This window comes from Trachypithecus francoisi, unplaced genomic scaffold (genome assembly GCF_009764315.1).
Source record: "Trachypithecus francoisi isolate TF-2019V2 unplaced genomic scaffold, Tfra_2.0 Lachesis_group0, whole genome shotgun sequence".
NCBI classification, from domain to species: Eukaryota; Metazoa; Chordata; class Mammalia; order Primates; family Cercopithecidae; genus Trachypithecus; species Trachypithecus francoisi.
Genome location: NW_022681453.1, coordinates 166865209 through 166882931, shown reverse-complemented (window position 1 = coordinate 166882931; position 17723 = coordinate 166865209). Strand labels below are relative to the sequence as shown.

The window sequence follows — 17723 nt, the reverse complement described above, 5'->3', positions numbered from 1 at the left end:
GCATTAATATTGTACTGTGAAGCACTGGGGCTCTATAAAAAAGACTTTCTGACGCCTGCAAACATGTAAGTTCCATAAATTCCTAAATAGGAGATTTCAGCTGTCTCTGGTATTATGTGATATTTGCACAGCAAACTTTAATGCCAGGACAGTTTTAGACAAGGATTCTACAGACTTCACTGCTCCTTATGGCAGACGTGCTGTTTACACAGGCTCATAAACCTTCAGCAAAAGCTTCTAAGACTGCCTTCAGGTTTAAATCATGTGGTATTTTTAGCATTCAGCAGTGACCAGTGCGCTCCCCTTTAAATGCTGGAAGGTTATGAAGTTGCTGTAGTTGGAACTCTTGCCAAACACTAGCATGAATAATCAGACAGTTCAGAAAAGTCTTGTGTTCAGCATTACTCCCAGGAACGGGAGGGTAACCGCAACAGTTTGCTAGAAGGTCTGTAATTAGATGGCACTATTGTCACTTTATAGCCATCTTTATTATTTTAGGGTACCTCTAAACATGATCAATAAAATCCACAATAAATCTAATATATTTCAATAGTTTGAAAACCCCGCAGTTGTTTTATAGATCTAAGGAAAAGCGTATTGTGGAATATATCTGTTTCATCCTACAAAAGGAAAAATCAATGTGTATGTTTTTGTTGTACTTACCCAACTCTTTGAAGATATCAGGACAGGAGGAGGAAGAACTAAAAGTACAGTAAATTCACTACCTGCTCAAATGCTTTTTTGTTTTGTTTTGCTTCAGATGTATTCTAAAAATGCAATTTAATTGTAGGAGGGTCTCAGATACTCCAAATAACAAAATTGCTAAAGTCTTTTTGTGGGTTTTTATTAACATTTTCATCTTATTTTTCATGTGGATGGTTTCTGTCTGACAGGTGCTAGATGAAAATTATGGCTGAGATGAGAAAACACTACTAAGAAAAAAGGATTGAATGCTTTTATTTGTTTAGGCGATTTTGCCAAAATACCTTCAAGCCAAGGAAGGAATCACCAGTTTGCATATTGCTATTTTTGCTGTGGTCTCCCCAAGTTGTCTTCTGATCCCTGACGGGTTCTCTCTCTGGTATAAAACAGCTGAGTGAATGACAAAAATATTGGCAAGCTCTGCAGCTTGTTTTTCATGCCTAGCCTGTTGGTACCTCCGAATGAGTTTGTGAGGTTTTCTAAGTAAACCTAAAGGGGTTTATTTGTCTGACCTAGAATCTCTTGTGAACAGTTCGCTAAAGCTTTGGTGAAGACTCATATGTAGAAGGATGTAGCTGTTGATTGCCGGCTTTTGTTCAGCAGAAACAAGCAAATAGAGAATCTTTGAAGGGCCTCTCTGGTGTCAGTAGGAAATCCTGATTTTTTTTAGCTACGGTTGGTGTGCACTAAGACATCTTCAGAAGTTGGTAGGATTCTGTGAGTCCAGAGGACAGAGCTTATAGAGGCATTAGTATTGTAGGACTAATTGTGGATCCTGGGTGCCCTGTTAAAGTAACCCTTGTCATCATTTATGCTAAAGATGATACCCTTCTGGCAGTTTGCCACAGTACAATTCAGATGCATCTGCTTTTAACCCTTTTCCGTTGTCATTGGAAGTCTGACAGTGCGCTGCGTAAACACCTTGAGTACCACAGCATTCCGTAATACCAATTTCTAGAAGCAGCCTCTTTCTAATAGTGGTGTGGCCTGTGCTTATTAATCATCTGGCTACTGAGTTACTATATTGGATTAAAATTATATAAAAAGAGAGCACACCAAATCTATGCAGATTCCTTTTTCCTAGTATGTCCTGATAAGGTCAGTTTCCTTTTCTCTCTCTCATTTTTACCTTATTTGCTATAACAAAGATTGTTGATTTTAAAGACTTATGGGTACCGTGCTATCTTTTTAGGTAGGTTAAATGAGTATTCATAAAGCAAATGTTATTTGTCTAGATTATGCACATATTGAAATTCTGTATTATGATGACTGGTTTGGTTAAGTACTTTTTGTGGAACCAGTTAGAGTTAATATCTAAAAAAGGAAGAAAATGAAAATTTCTTGGTCAAAGATAATTTGTTTGGACATAAACAGGAAAAGTTTATTATTAACAAAATCATGTAGGCAGTAGAAAGGTGGATTCTTCTGAAGATAGACAGTGAGTTGTGTTTGCATACTGTATACTACTCAAAGCAAATTAGGGAAGACAGATTTTTCTTTCGTCACCATTATTATTTGATCAGAAAGGTAATTCTGCATTCATTGCTTTTGGAAAATGCACTGTTAATTTAGAGCACAACTTACCTTAGGACCAAGTTCACATTCTACTTAAATGTTTCTGTTACAACTTTAAATAATATGAGAATGTATATATTTGTGTGCATGTGCCTGTAGTTCTGTACTCAGTCTGCCTTGGAAGCACAGTGGATCTCTTGTGATTATTTATTTTCATGGCTAATTTTTCCTCCCCCTACCAAGCTATATTTCTGAAGACTGTTGGTTTTCCATCCCTCTTTCTTCATCTTTTTGATAGGAACCATGCTGCCAGTTTTCTGTGTGGTGGAACATTATGAAAACGCCATTGAATATGATTGCAAGGAGGAGCATGCAGAATTTGTGCTGGTGAGAAAGGATATGCTTTTCAACCAGCTGATCGAAATGGCATTGCTGTCTCTAGGTTATTCACATAGCTCTGCTGCCCAGGCCAAAGGTAAATAATGTGTACGTGGGGTTGGAAAAATTGCTTGGCATTCTTTGTTTACCTTGCAGAGAAAGCACTGAATATTTTTATTCAAAGAACTGTAGCCTGTGTATTACATTGGTTCCTTTTAGGCTGTGGCTTTTAAAAATTGGCTTAATTCAGTTTAGTTTAGTTAACACACATTTTGCTCATGTGGAATGTCGAGGTAGATTTTTTTTTAAATTACTTCAGCTGAATCATTAGTATGCTTATTGACCTTAATAATCTGCTCCACTGAGGACCCACAAGGAAGTGAGGAGCGTATTTGAGCAGATGGACTGTTGAGAGTCAATTTGCATTTATGACTGAATATCTAGTTCTGTTTCTTTTATTCTGTTTCTGATGGTTTTATGGGCTGTAAAGTATTTTTCAATGCTGATTCCCACTGCAATAGAGAATCTTATCTAAATCGTAAAGCCATTTAGAACTGGTTCAGCTATGTCTTATTAGAACTTCCTATAAGTTAGGAAAATGTGGCCTTATGCATAGGTTTTATTGATGGGGTTTTATTTCCAAAATAATAAACAACCTACAGTCATTTACATAATTTTACAATTTGGAAAGCTAAGCTGTGAATATTTTCATTGACCTGCCTTTTAGAGGGAAGGGAATCATTCAGACAGAAATAACGGTATTGCTTGTGGTAGGGGTAGTAGGAAAGAACACCCTTCTACTAGATATATTATTTGAGGGTAAAATATTTAGTGACATATCCTCTTTATCTGAAATAGGGCTAATCCAGGTTGGAAAGTGGAATCCAGTTCCACTGTCTTACGTGACAGATGCCCCTGATGCTACGGTAGCAGATATGCTTCAAGATGTGTATCATGTGGTCACATTGAAAATTCAGTTACACAGGTGAGTCAGGACAGCAAATCTAGGGTGAAACATTCTTCTTACCTGATCTTTTGAAATGAAGCATCTCTCTCTGGTCAACCTTCAATTTTTTTTTAATTCTGTGTTTCAGAAAGGTTAATACAGATTGATTCGATTTTGTTACCCTATCCTTCTGCCTTTTTTCCTAACTTCAATGTATAATTTAAAAGCAACCCCCCCCCCCCACACACACACACACAAAATGTGTGGGTTTGTGCAGGTTATCAAAAGAGAAGACTTTTTACGTTTAGTCAATTAAATAATGCATTACAAGAAGGCATTTTACATAAAGTTTACTTAAGAAAAAAATATTTTTGCATATCATGAACAGTGCCATCTGTGTACATTTTGTGAAAGACTGTCTTATTCACTATTACCACAATCTATTTATTTTTTTATGATTTTAATTCGTATGTACAGAGTAATGAAAGGAAATCGGTTAATACGTTAAAGCTTTTCACGATGGCTCAGGAGAAAGCAGTACACCTTAAATTGTCTTCCCAAGCGCATCAGAGCAGGAAGGTAGAAGTAACATGAAAAAATAGCCACCACAGGCAGCTGATGTATAATTCATGCATCGATACAGCAGATGTGTTGTATAAAGTAATTAACTAATCGGAACAATCAGGAGACCGAGAGCAATCTCCAGATGCATCTGTTTGATGCGCAAAATGAAATCTGTCTGTCTTAAAGGAATGTTCTGCAGCGGGATGCAATCTTGTAATAATCCCCTTTCTAATCTATGTCTCAAATAGTTGCCCCAAACTAGAAGACTTGCCTCCCGAACAATGGTCGCACACCACAGTGAGGAATGCTCTGAAGGACTTACTGAAAGATATGAATCAGAGTTCGTTGGCCAAGGAGTGCCCCCTTTCACAGGTACTTAGCATAGCATGTAATAAATAATAAGACATCATGGGCAACCCTGATTTGAGGTTTGATGGAGCTCCCTGGTTTAAAGCAACTGGTATCTGAAGCAATAATCTGCCAAAAATGTAAAGTGATTTGACCACTGGTGACCTTTTAAAATATGCCTGATTTGTTGTGAACAGAGCCTATACGCTTTTTCTCCCTTGGGGAAAAGAGCCAAAGGACTGTTTACAGGAAAAACAGTTCAGTGGAAGACTCCGCTGGCTAATTTTTAGATTTGTCTTCTGAGTGCTATGAGCATGATGGCTACATTCTCCTGAATGCCCTTATTTAAGCAAGAGTCAAGGTGGTACTAATCTCACAAAGCTTCGGTGAGAAGGAATGGCAGTGGCAGTGTTAATGCGTAAAACTTCACCGTGCTATCTGAATAAAATAACACTACAATTCTTGGATATTCATTACCAAAAAATTAAAAGTATTTTAGTACAAATACTTATGAAAATAATTACTCTTAACTAAAGGTTGAATAGTGGTTAATTCATTAGGATTTTGTGACCAGTTTTGTGGCTTTGGTTTACTACTTTTCTGGTTTTTTTTTTTTTAGTGGAATTTTCTTTTTTCCCTCTGAGATACCTGTCATACCATCAGGGATATTTGAACTGAAATAAAGATTTTTAAATTATTTTCCTTGATTTCTTTGTTTAGAATAAATTTGGTGGAGGGCAGCTAAAACTCTAGATAGAGACTGCCTACCTGCTTATAGACAGAAAATCAAACATCATTTTTGATGAAACTCAGCTGATTTCAAATAAAAAAGAAAAAGGATGCCATGAATCTACTCTTAAAGGGCTGCTTAAAATGGGTTTGGGTACTGAGGGGATGACTATAACACAAGTAAATATATGATATGTTATAGTCATCCCCTCAGTACCCAAACCCATTTTAAGGCCATTCCATGATACAGTATTACTAAAATGTTGGTCCAACTAGATTTTTACCAAATTTTTAATGTTTTCTTTTAATTTGAGTTTTAATTCTGAATATTAGTCTCAGCCATTTGAACTTGAACTGTATGACGCTGCTGTAAACATTTATGCAACTGAGATCTCAAAGTGTGTTTCTGCTATATTCTGAGTAGCAGATATTCTCAAAATGTATTTCTAATATGAGGCTCATGAAGATTATTGGGTACCTTTGAAGAGAATCTTGTGGGCTTTGTGCTTCTGTTTCATAGAAACTCCATGCATTTCAGAGTTACATTCCAACATTTTTACTTTGATATTTGCTACAGATTTTAGGAATGAAGCAAATGAATTAAGTTTATATTTAATAGCTTTCTATATTCTTCTAAAATAAGCTATAGCCACAGTTTACATATACTCTGTATTGCTAAGTGTCCATTTCTTGCAATTCAGAGAAAACTCTTTTTTGTCATTTCAGTTACTCCTTCAGCTAATCTCCTATCTTCCCTCTCTCACCTTTGGAATAGAGAGGATAGGAATTTCTAACCATCAAATAAAAATAATTTAAATTAATTAAACACAATTAAATCAATAGGATGACAGAATAAAGGGGTGACTCTTACTTCTGGGACTTTGTTTCGCAGACAACTCCAGATAACCTGTTACATGGTTGCTAACATTTGAAAATTTGAAATGATCTAGAAATAAACTTGTTAAAAACTCAGTTAAAGCATAATATAAACACCCAGTACTGGAATCGCATGTGTCTTTATGTTACTAAATGTCCCATTGATCGTGGAAGACTTATTCAGACGAAGACTTAAGGCATTTACTATGAGCTGAAGAAGAGGATGTCGGTACAAATATTTATTGATACAGTCAGTGAGAACTAATTGTTAAATGACATCAACATTCAGCCAATAAACTCCACCTCACTGTAACTTATGAATAGAATTGTGAATTTACTTAATGTTATCATAGAAAATGAATTGCATACAGACAATTACAACATTAAGTAGAACGACAAAATGTAATTCAGGACTTGGTTTTGGAGTCATACATTGATGAATTTCTGTAGAGAGAGGTTTGCAGATACATGGCCTCCTGTGGCTGGATACCTCACTGTAATCATTAAGTGATGGAACTAGGCTACAATTTCAACATCAGTTATAATTACAGTATTCTTTTCCTTAAAAAAACTTCTAAAAATTATGCATAGTTTAGCAGTGAAAGCAAATATTTGAAATTAATTTAATATTTAACAGTATGAAAAAATGTAAGTTGTTCTCTAAATGAGGGAGTTATTTTATATTTTGCTGAACCATCTTCTCTTTTTCTACGAATCTGATACTCCAGTCAGAATGTTTGCAATATAAACTGTTTTCTGTGTGCTTCTTTATTATGTTTTTCTGTCTAGAGTTATTAAGATGAGAGATGCAAGTTCCCTAAAGCCTATGTCCAAAGTATATGCCGAGTTTGACAAAACTACTCTTTTTCCTATGGTTAAGATTTGGTGATGAAGATGGTCATGGTGAAAAAAGCCTAGCAAATAAATATGGCCTCAGTCTTGTGCAAAATGGGACCCAACACCAAGAAATGCCAAGTGTTAAGCCCTTTCTTCCCCTGTGGAGTGTTGATTCATTCATGCGAGAGAACCTTTAGCGTGCAATTCAGCATACACATGTTACTGTACAGTAAGGGTTTTTTTTTGTAGAATAGGGTAAAGTACTCCAGTAGCAAGTATGGCTACAGGGTCCCTAAATATTATGGTTAGTAGAAAGTTCACCCTGTGGAAAGGTAAATTCCTTTTATAGAGCAGGGGCTAGGAGGAGTGGAACTGGGGAACCACCAGGATTTTGCCTGGGGTGTTGAATAAGCCCTACCTCCTGTGCTCTTAGGACGATTGTCTAATACTTGGTAAGCAAATGTCCATTTGAACTTGGATTCTTAGAACCAGAAGGGATTATCCTTCCTAGGCTCCTCCCTTTGACAGTTGAAGGAGCCAGTGTCCCTGGAGATTAAAGTCACGGTGCCAGTTAATGACTAACACAAGTCCTGACTTGCTAAGCCTATGTCCTTGCCTGTGATAAATGTTAAAGTGCTGATTTAGCTACTTGGGAGGCCGAGGCAGGAGAATCACTTCAACCCAGGAGGTGGAGGTTGCAGTGAGCCAAGATCGCACCACTGCACTCTTGCCTGGTGACAGAGTAAGACTCCATCTCAAAAAAAAAAAAAAGAGGAATATTTACATTTGGGTACAATAATGTTTTCTTTGATAATATTCATAAGGTGTTCTCCAGCTGCAGAAATTCCATAAGTGGGCTTGGTTTGATTTACAACTCATACCTTTATTTCTGTTATCACTTTCCTATCATAAATCTGCCCAAATAGATTGACACTAATTTATTAAATTTTTTGTACCACGTGTTTTTTTATTTTTGTAAAATGTTCTAAGACATAAGAAATGCTTAGCTCATTATAGGTCTGAGGTTAGATGTTTTGTTGTTGCTTTTGTTTTTTTCGGTGGATGTGGTTAGATAAGTTGAATGTTGCATTCTAAACTGCAGCTAAGGAGAGAATAAACTCTGATTTGGGGACCAGAAAGCCTGTAGTCATAAAACTTTTGAGGATATGGATTGGGGAGGAAAATTGGGAATTTAGAAAGTAAACATTTTTATTTATAATAAAACATTACATTTTGATGCTTATTTTCCCTGGAGTTTTAGAAATTGCGTTTAAATACTAGATAAATATATATACATTCTGATACAGAGTAGATCCATTTTGTTAAGTAAAAGGTCAGCTATTCTACCAGCATAATGTCTTCCTTCTAAAAATGTTTAGGTCAAGTATTTCATGGAGGTTTTGATCTGATTTGCACATTTTTACCTTTCCTCTGTCACCACACACATGGGCATATCTACACACACGCGCATGCACACACACAGACACCACAACTTTCACATTTTTAAGGCATAGGATTGTTTTCTATCTTATTTCTCACCTGGAAAAGGTATCTTTAAGCCAAGTCATATAAAATGAGTGAGAAGTGTTATTTTTATTTTCAAGTAGCAAAATACATATAAAATAAAATTAAATTTGAACATTCCATTTAGAAGTAATATTGAGAAAGATGATTTTCCAATTTTCCTTTTATTCACAACATCCTAGGGTCTCAAATATGTTGGACAATTTATTTATTAATGGCAAAATAGATTTTAAAAAGAAACTACCCCATACTCCTGAAGCTTAGCTTCAGTACTGCTCTCCTGAAACGTGACAGTCATTTCCGTAGGAATTAAATACACATACGTGTTTAGTTGATTTTCAGTCTGTATTATAAATGATACTGGAGCAACAATTACAAATCTATCATGTTATATAAATGTGTTTTTAATAAACTATTTCAGTTTTTGGACTGAAATGACATGTTTCTTAAAATTTTAAGTCAGCTTTAGTAGTCACATTCTTAAGAGAATAGCCAGGATCAGTGTTCATATATTGCATTTCACGTGAGAGTCTAACCTATGAAATTTGTTCACTTTCATATATTCAAAAGTATGTATTGACAATCTGCCATATGCCAGGCATTCCATTTCCTATGTAGTGTTAAGGATATAACATCTTATTAGTTGAAATAATAGTATTACACTTTCATTTAGTGCTTCTGATGTATCGAGAGTGCCTTTGGTCCCCCTAAGTAGGATATAGTCTTATATCCCCATTTTTAAATGAGGAACCTGAGGCACAGAATGTTGACATGAGTGTCCGTGGCTGCATTGCTGATGAAGCAGAAGAGTAAGACTTCATACCCAGAGCCTGTGAGCTTCACCAAGTAGCGCTTTCATCACATACCACACATAAAGGAAGTTTAAAAAAGACAAAATGAAAGGCTCTCGGATGAATTGGATAGGTTTTATAATACACTTTGATTTTTCTAAAGTACTGGTAACTACTTGTAGTTTTCCAAATGTATTTATTCTCATTGCGGAAAATTTTCTTTAACGTGTTTTGGTTTTGTGTCTTTGATTTTTTGTTTGTATATTGTCGTGTTTTAAAAGTACATTGCTGTCATTTCAAGCCCCTAATCACGGGTGATCTAGACAGGAGCTGACTTTTGGGATAACTTGGCGTTTGGGACGTTCTAGAAGATTTGCCAGTATAGTTCTGTGCGGTTATTTCTCTTTCCTATTCTTTCGTATCCTCAAGACCAGTAGGCATAATTATGCTAATAGCCCTTTGTTTTGAACCCCAAGATAACATTAGGCATTTTCATTAGAAAGAGTGGGCAGATGAATTTCTTTGGTCTGTTTGAAAATACAGACTCCGGTCATCAGACTGGCCTGATCCAATGAACGAGTCTTTTCTGAGCAGCTCCATTTTAAAATAAAATGATTCCTGTTTGAGATGAGCTGGAACGATTTTATACTTGCCCCTTCCCAGTATAAAATTATCTTATGTTAAAACATCATATGTTTTGAAGAAAAGCTCTACAGGGTATCTTCTTTCCTTTTTAAAATTACAAAACTTTCCTTAGTTTTTACCATGCTGACCATGAGAAGCTCAGATTATAAATGTCTGCCTTGCCAGGCACTGAAGTACTTGATACTAATTGGATATTATGACCACTTTTCAGCAATTGTATTACTGTAATGGTGGGATCCATAAAGGAAATGGTAAACCTGTCTTATATGGGTAGTTGTGTGAATTGCAAAACTTATATCAAATAATTTTTTTGCCTCATCTTTTGAACCAGTCATGACATCATTCTAGTTCCTTTTTCAACTTAGTGAGATGTCTGCTCTGTGTTAATATTATAATATGTATAATCTGCAACAGAATTGTCCTCCAAATTGCAAGTTTTCCTTTTTGAATCTAATATATCAGGCTCATTTTTAGATGACTTAGATACATAAGGATTTTATTGTAGCTTGATGTTAGCTCTCTGTAACCTTTCAGATATATTAATCAAAAAAGCCAAACTTAATAAAGCATCTAACTTAAAATGGATTGATCCCAAATATTTTATAGCCACTATCTTTTCACAATAGTAAAACATAAAAGAGTTTAAGCCATGCCAATTTAGAGAGTGCTTAACAATGTGTAACTACTTTATTTTCACTTAATAGATTTTTTACCTGTGCCTTGTTTCAGATCTGAACAGGTTTCCTTTGACCTCAAAATCACTAATGCAAGGAAAATTACCATATCATGAGAGTATTTTTCCTCTTTTTTTGCCTGATGCTTAGAATAATAAATACTCCCAAGGCTTAGGAGTAGACATGGCCTGAGAGAAAGCCTATTAAATGCTATTTTCTAATGGCTTTAAAAAACAGCTTAGGCAAATCATGCTAACCAAACTGATTTTCTTGCTAAAACAGAACTAGTTTTAGCGCATATTTTAGACATCTTTTTTCCTCAATTACTACTGAAACTTCAAATTGGGCTCTATCTGGATTTGCTTTATAGATCTGCTTCATTTCATGCCAGATTTGGGCAAACTCATAAACAACCCCCGACTCCAAAAAAAAAAAAAAAATCCAGATAATCAAAACAAACAGATACACGAACTCAATTTCCCCGTCTTTCGTTGGAAACTGCTTGATTATAACGTGCTCTGAGTATAAAAAACATAAGAGAGCCTTTAACATAACAGAGGAGAGCCTCAGTCCTGGTTCTGCAGCTCATTGCCAATTGAAGTAAGGAACGCTCTGGCTGTTGGGACTTTTAAATCTAGACTTAAAAGTTATTTGTTCTGTTTAGCATTTTTAAAATGATTCTATTAGGAATTGTGTGTGCTTCAGTTTTAATTTTAACTCATAATGATTGTAAAGCACCCTGGGATGCTTGCTTGAAGGGCGCTACAGAAATATAAGATTGTATTGTGTTTTAATATGCAGTCTTATGGGGTGCTGGAGTTTCACCATGGACAGTTCATAAGGTTGCAGAATTCCTCATGGCAGAGAAGGTGCCTCGCTCTTTTTCTCTCATTCTTACTCTGAAACTTTGTTCTCTTTAGTCATCATCTTTCTCTCTTAAAAAAAATTGATTATTTTCTATTGTAATATTTTCCCATAGAAATGCTAATCTAATTTAGTTGACTCAGGTTGAAGATGCAAACCAGTTGATAGGTTGGAAGTTAAGAAAAGAGTAAAGTTTTTAATCGCTAGCAGTATTTGAGGTCACATTCTTATCTGAATAACAAGACATGATACTTCATTACTGGATACCACCGTCTCAGGCTTGTCCCATTTTACTGTCCACCTGGTATTTGTTCCAAGGCAGTTCAGAAATGTAACAAGTATTAACTTTGTGAAATGTCGCAATGAGACTCTTCTCTGTATTGAAACTCCTGGCTTATGATAACATATGACACAGCTTGATCTAGTTTTCTTTTTACTTTTTAATGGGACTATTTCTTTAGAGTAATGGCATTTCTTCAACAACTTCATTCTGTTACTTTTTGTGTGTTTTTGTTTGTCATTGCTCTCTAGCATCCCTTTAATTAGCTCCCAGCATTGTAGGAATCAGGAATGTGAGTTCTGTTGTGGCCAGCTATATGAGCTTGGGCAGCTGACTCCATGACTCAATTTTCTCATCTGTAAAGTAGGAAGATAATAGTACCAATTTCTCAGCCTTGTTTTGAGAATTAAATGAGCTGGTACTTAGAAAACATTTAGAACAGTTTTCAGTCCTAAAGTATGCCATAACTAGTTGTTTTTCTAAAATGTGGGCATTGAGAGTTTGAAATCACACTTGCACATGCCACATGGTCTAAGTAACTCTCTGGCTACATGGAAGATTTTGGTGCAATCTTCATTTTTAGTGAAAACAACCAAATACTTTTCATTTGTGAAAAAATTAAAGGACTGGCCGGGCGCGGTGGCTCAAGCCTGTAATCCCAGCACTTTGGGAGGCCGAGACGGGCGGATCACGAGGTCAGGAGATCGAGACCATCCTGGCGAACACTGTGAAACCCCGTCTCTACTAAAAAATACAAAAAACTAGCCGGGCGAGGTGGCGGGCGTCTGTAGTCCCAGCTACCCGGGAGGCTGAGGCAGGAGAATGGCGTGAACCCGGGAGGCGGAGCTTGCAGTGAGCTGAGATCCGGCCACTGCACTCCAGCCCCGGCGACAGAGCAAGACTCCGTCTCAAAAAAAAAAAAAGAAAGAAAAAATTAAAGGACTATATTATAACTCAATCTCAACGTTAAGGAACACTTGCAATCATTATAAAGTTATGATGTATTTTAAAATGGAAGTGGAAGACTGAAGCTTGTACTTTAAATAAATCGATTTGGAAGTTTAGCAAATATGATACCCTAGACTAGACAATGTCAAATAGAATAAAGATGGGACCGTTATCAAGAGGTGAGCTTTTGCCAGTATCTTTTCCATTAACTAACCTCACCTGTATTCCCAGCACCCAAGGTTCTGTCCTCTCCTTATGCGCCCATCGTAGCATTTTCCACATTGTTCTGAAATAGTCTGTGGACTAACTAGGCCGTCTGTGTGCACTGTAATTGACTGTCCCAAGGGAACTAAGTTGTATTCATCACTGTCATAGATCCTGACACACAGTAGGAACTCGGGAATATTCGTCAGACTTAACCTTGTAGGATTTGCACATGGTTATTTCATAAACCAATATAGCACATCAGTGGTTGTATTAATAGTACTCTATAGATACTTTTATCTACAGTATCCTATCTTATGAAATATTTTTCTATTATACTTAATTCTGTATTTTTACCTAACAAAGAACAAATCACTTCTGAATTTTTCTCTGAAGAAAACCTACTGACATTCCAAGCTGTCTCATGCTTTTATATATTTGATAATGTTCATGAATATGTGTACTAAACTTACACATTTGTAAGCACAACAGTAGCCTTGGAGTTACAGGGAACTCAGAGGTCTGAATGCTTAAAAAGACCTAATTATACATCACAGTTAAGGACAAACTTTAAAAACATATGCAGTATTTTTAAATTTTTAAATTTTTCTTCCACAGTGGCACATGTATTTCCGCCTGGCTAATAATTTTCATTTTGTCTCAGTTGCATCATATTTGAGACCCATACTTCTTTACTGTTATTTTCATTTGTTCATTTTCTTCTCATATTCAAGAGTAAAATAGGAAATTTTCAATAACAGTCAGATAATTTATAGACAAAGATGCTGACATTGCCAGTACAGAAATGTTAACAGTATCACCCCATGTTCGCTTACAGTGTCCATTCCTCACTTGTCTTCTAAAGTCTACATTTGGCATAAGAGACTCCATTTAAGGCTATCAACATACAGTGTTTTAAAGTCATCTGTGTAAAGGTCTAGAGTCACCTGAATTTAGAAAGAGCTGCAAGTGTAGATAACTGTTCAGCCATTCCATAATGGGCCTTAGGGACTTGGTTTGTCCACCTTCTAAGCATGATCACCAGCACAGCCTGGAAAACACATGTTTAGTGATGGATGGAGCTCTTTATTATATGGTTTACAACCCATTCCAACACATTTTTATCATTTCACCATAACTTCTAATGAGACGATTACCAGAGGATGGCATTTTCCTACACTGTGAAGGATTTTCATAATATTGATTGAGATGAAGCCAGATTAATTTGATTTTTCTTTGTGATCTAATCCAGAGGTGACATTGGTTTATATTTATCTGGTAGACATGGGAAGTCTTATCTAAAAGCTAACAACGATGAATAAAACACAGAAATCAAAGCTGTGGTTTAGCCCTCAGTCATCTGTGAAGTCTTGGATCGAGTGGGGTCCATGGACCCCACAATCTGTTCCAAGGTTTTATGCAGACCCTGAAATTATAAGCCAGTTTTGGGAATGCATGGGGCACAGGTTTCATAGGTTTTATGTGATTTTCAAAGTTAGTTCTGTGACCCCATAAATAGCTAAAAGCCAGGAGATATTTTACCCCCAATTTTTGGGCAGTATGGCTTAAAAATCTAATATGCTCATGTACAGAAGGAATGCAAAGAGGTAATATAAAGTCTCCTGTGAAGAGTTACAGAACCTAATTCTAATATTTACTTTTGGAAAATGAATTACTCGAAGTACTTTAGTTCTTGTTTTCACTCTGTGGTTTAAGGTTTTTTGTTTGTTTGTTTTTTTAAAAAGGTTCTAGTTAGGACCTCTGGAACTTAACACAAATTTGGTATCTTTTTTTCTTCTATTTCTAAGTGCAGGTACTAGAAATTTTAATCTCTAGAGAGGATGAGAGATTTAACCACACAAGGGCATCAGAGAAAGAGATTTCTCAAATGGGTACATTGGTATACTATAGTGCCTAAGGTTCAGAATCAGGAAACAGGTTTTGCAATAAAATGAAATAAAACTCTTTGGATTCATATTTATCTAATGAAAAACTTGTGAAAATTCTATTTGGATATGGCATAATATTTAACTTAATAATGAGTATATTTTAAATAGTCATAAGCAGGATGCCAGTGGGGCCGTAACCTTCCTAAAAAATAAGACTCTAGTTGGAGACATTTGCACAGTGAGTACCTGAGAATGAATAATGTGCGTTACAATTGAATCTTCTTTAGTCCCTCTGTTTGAGAAGACATACAGATTTCATAGACTTTTAAAGCTGTTAAGGGAAGACATTGGAGATTATCTAGTTCAGTTCCCTTCCTGTTACAGCTCCTGTGTGCAGTTAATTTGGAATATTACATGCACTTAATATGCCTTTTAAAAATATTTTATAGTTTAAGCTCTTTACCAATATATTCATTTGGTTTGAGTAAGGTTTCAGTGTGATAAGAAAGGTCTGGCTAGGTACTTATACAAAAGGGCAGAATAGAGAATCTGGTCAGAACATATTATCTGGGCATTATATAAGTTACTTTGTGGGAAGAGCCATGTAAACTGTGAACCAACATTTTCTTTAAAAGTTATGAATCGAGTATTTAAATCAATAAAATTTCTGTGCTTTGATATGATCACATTTTCATCTTTAGGAAATATAGTAGGAAAATTAAAATAGAATTGGATGTGTTCTCTTTGTGCTTCCTTTTGTATTCCTTTAGAGCTTTGTACTGAGTTTCCAATTTTAGCAATGTGCCAGGGTTACTTTGTATGAAAATGCCATTTTCAGGCACTAGGATTGATCAAGATGGCAAGAGCCATAACTATGACAACTGGAGTTTAAGTAAAATTTAGAAGTGATTAGTCTCTTCTCAACAAATTGAGATTCCAAATATGCCCCAGTTGTATCTCCCAAGAGAATAGCCTAGAAAGCAATAGAGGATCCAGAGGGAAAGATTTGGGAAACAGAAGCTAACAAGCACAAACAGAATATTTCACTTAGAAATCCTGCCATTCGCTCTCATAAACTGAAGCCCATTTCCCGTCCTTCCCACCCCCAAAATACCAGATGGGAGCTACCTGTTAATTTTCAACAAATTCATTTCTTGTCAATACATCATATCTCATACGATGCCTCTTAAAGCTTGTTTGTAGTATTTGGTGTCCTTTGAGATTAAAAGAAAACCTCATTTACGAGGAATCCCTGTGAAAATTGTATTTGAATGTGGAGTTGATGTGAAGTTAAAGTTTGACCTTTGAATTTTCCACGGCCAGATAAAAAGCTGCTGTAAAAAATCAGGCCATAGGTAGTCAGGACATGCACAAAAGGGTGGGAGATTAGAATGTATGAAGTTGCACTTCTCAAAAAATAAAAATATAAAATAATAAAAGCCAGTAGTTTGACAGAGTGTTCAGTAAATGCTCATTTTATTGAAAATTACAAAAAGGTGCTTAATGCCTTTGCGCCATTAATACAGTACATTAAAAGGTTACTGTCAGATTAGTGTTCCATCCCTGAAAATTAACTATAGGGTTTTACACATCACCATGTACAGACTGAGAAGTTAAAGGTTTTTTAAAGACACATTTTGCATTGTGCAGCCATTTATTTCAGAAAACAATTATTTTAGACTTTGCCAAAGACATTAGGAATGATGTGCTTTCATTTAAAGCACGGGCATAACAGATACGTATTATAAACAAGGTAGAACCATGAAATTCTCCTTATAGAATAAAACCTGTGCAAGATTATTTCCCTTGCTGTCTCTCTAGAGTATTCCAATTCAAAACATACATTCCTTCCTACAGAAAAAAGATATTCAGATTCCTTAGTTGAAATTAATTAGCATTCAGAAACCAGATAGCATGTTTTTGGGTATTCATGAGATCTCTGTTTGAAAAAAATGTTTTTAACTTGTAGAAATGTGTTGCAACACACAGATGGGAAGAAAAAGAAAAAAAAATCTCTTTAGCAAGCACTGTGTGTAAAAGGAATATTACATTTTGCACGCTCCTGATTGCTCTGTGTAAACAGTTTTTGACATCTGTCTTTATAGTTTTCGAGGAGAGGAAGACTTTGTTAAAAGAATCATTTTTATACAGCAGTCACCATTTCAGTCTTGCTTTACCTGTATTATGAAAGCAGATGGTCTGCATGTCTTTTGAATATTTATAACTATCAAAAACAATCTCTTGCTATTCACCCTTAGGCTTATGAGATGTCAGGACTGTTCTGGTTGAAAAAAATCATCTTGGGTGTTTACAGAAAGAGGATTACATTAAGCTAAAATGACTATACATTTTCCAGTTTAATATTTGTCCATCAGCTGTTTAATCGTATTTAGATAATTGTGTAAATAAGATGTTGTAGCCCTTGCCCTCTCTGCTGATGGAGCCTGAAAGCGTCAAACATGGGTGAACCACCATTTTGTAGATGCTTTTGCTACCTCCTCCCCACCTCAGCTAAGCCATCAGCTAGTCCTTGGTAAGTTTTGATCATGATATCACAGTCCTGGTTTTTTTGTTTTTTTTTTAAAGTAGTGCACAAAAAGCAAGTATGTAGATCATATGAAATACTAGGAAGCTGCTGGCTTCCTGTACAGGCTGTTTAGTTTATTAGGGTATATTGTAATATGCAAATACGGTACAGCACTCCAATTACCCTTTAAAGCTGACATGGTTTTCTCTTTATTTTCTATGAGCATGCAGAGCTCTGAGGGTATTTTGGAAAACTTTTGGTATAGTGGGGGTTAACTGTTTTTTGACTGGAAGCTGAGCAATCAGAGATAACAGATTTTGCTGTGGTTGGTTGATTTGGCAGAAAAGCATGAACAGTTTTGGTTTAAATGATTGAATAACCTGATTAGCATTGTTTTGGGGTGGTTTTTTTTGGTTGTTGTTAAAGGCACAACAAAGCAATTTTAAGGGTAATCAGATCACTGCCTTTCCCCAGCTGATGAA

General features: G+C 35.8%; 1 protein-coding gene across 6 annotated transcripts in view; it reads left to right on the top strand.

The window, feature by feature from the left end:
- SATB1 (SATB homeobox 1) overlaps positions 1 to 17723 on the top strand; it is a 98006-nt gene that overhangs the window by 26026 nt on the left and 54257 nt on the right. For all 6 annotated transcript variants that reach the window (XM_033212766.1, XM_033212770.1, XM_033212771.1 and 3 more), the window contains exons 3-5: positions 2516 to 2692; positions 3454 to 3580; positions 4354 to 4477. In XM_033212766.1, coding sequence (XP_033068657.1) covers positions 2516 to 2692; positions 3454 to 3580; positions 4354 to 4477 — 428 coding nt within the window. The remainder of the gene's footprint in view (positions 1 to 2515; positions 2693 to 3453; positions 3581 to 4353; positions 4478 to 17723) is intronic.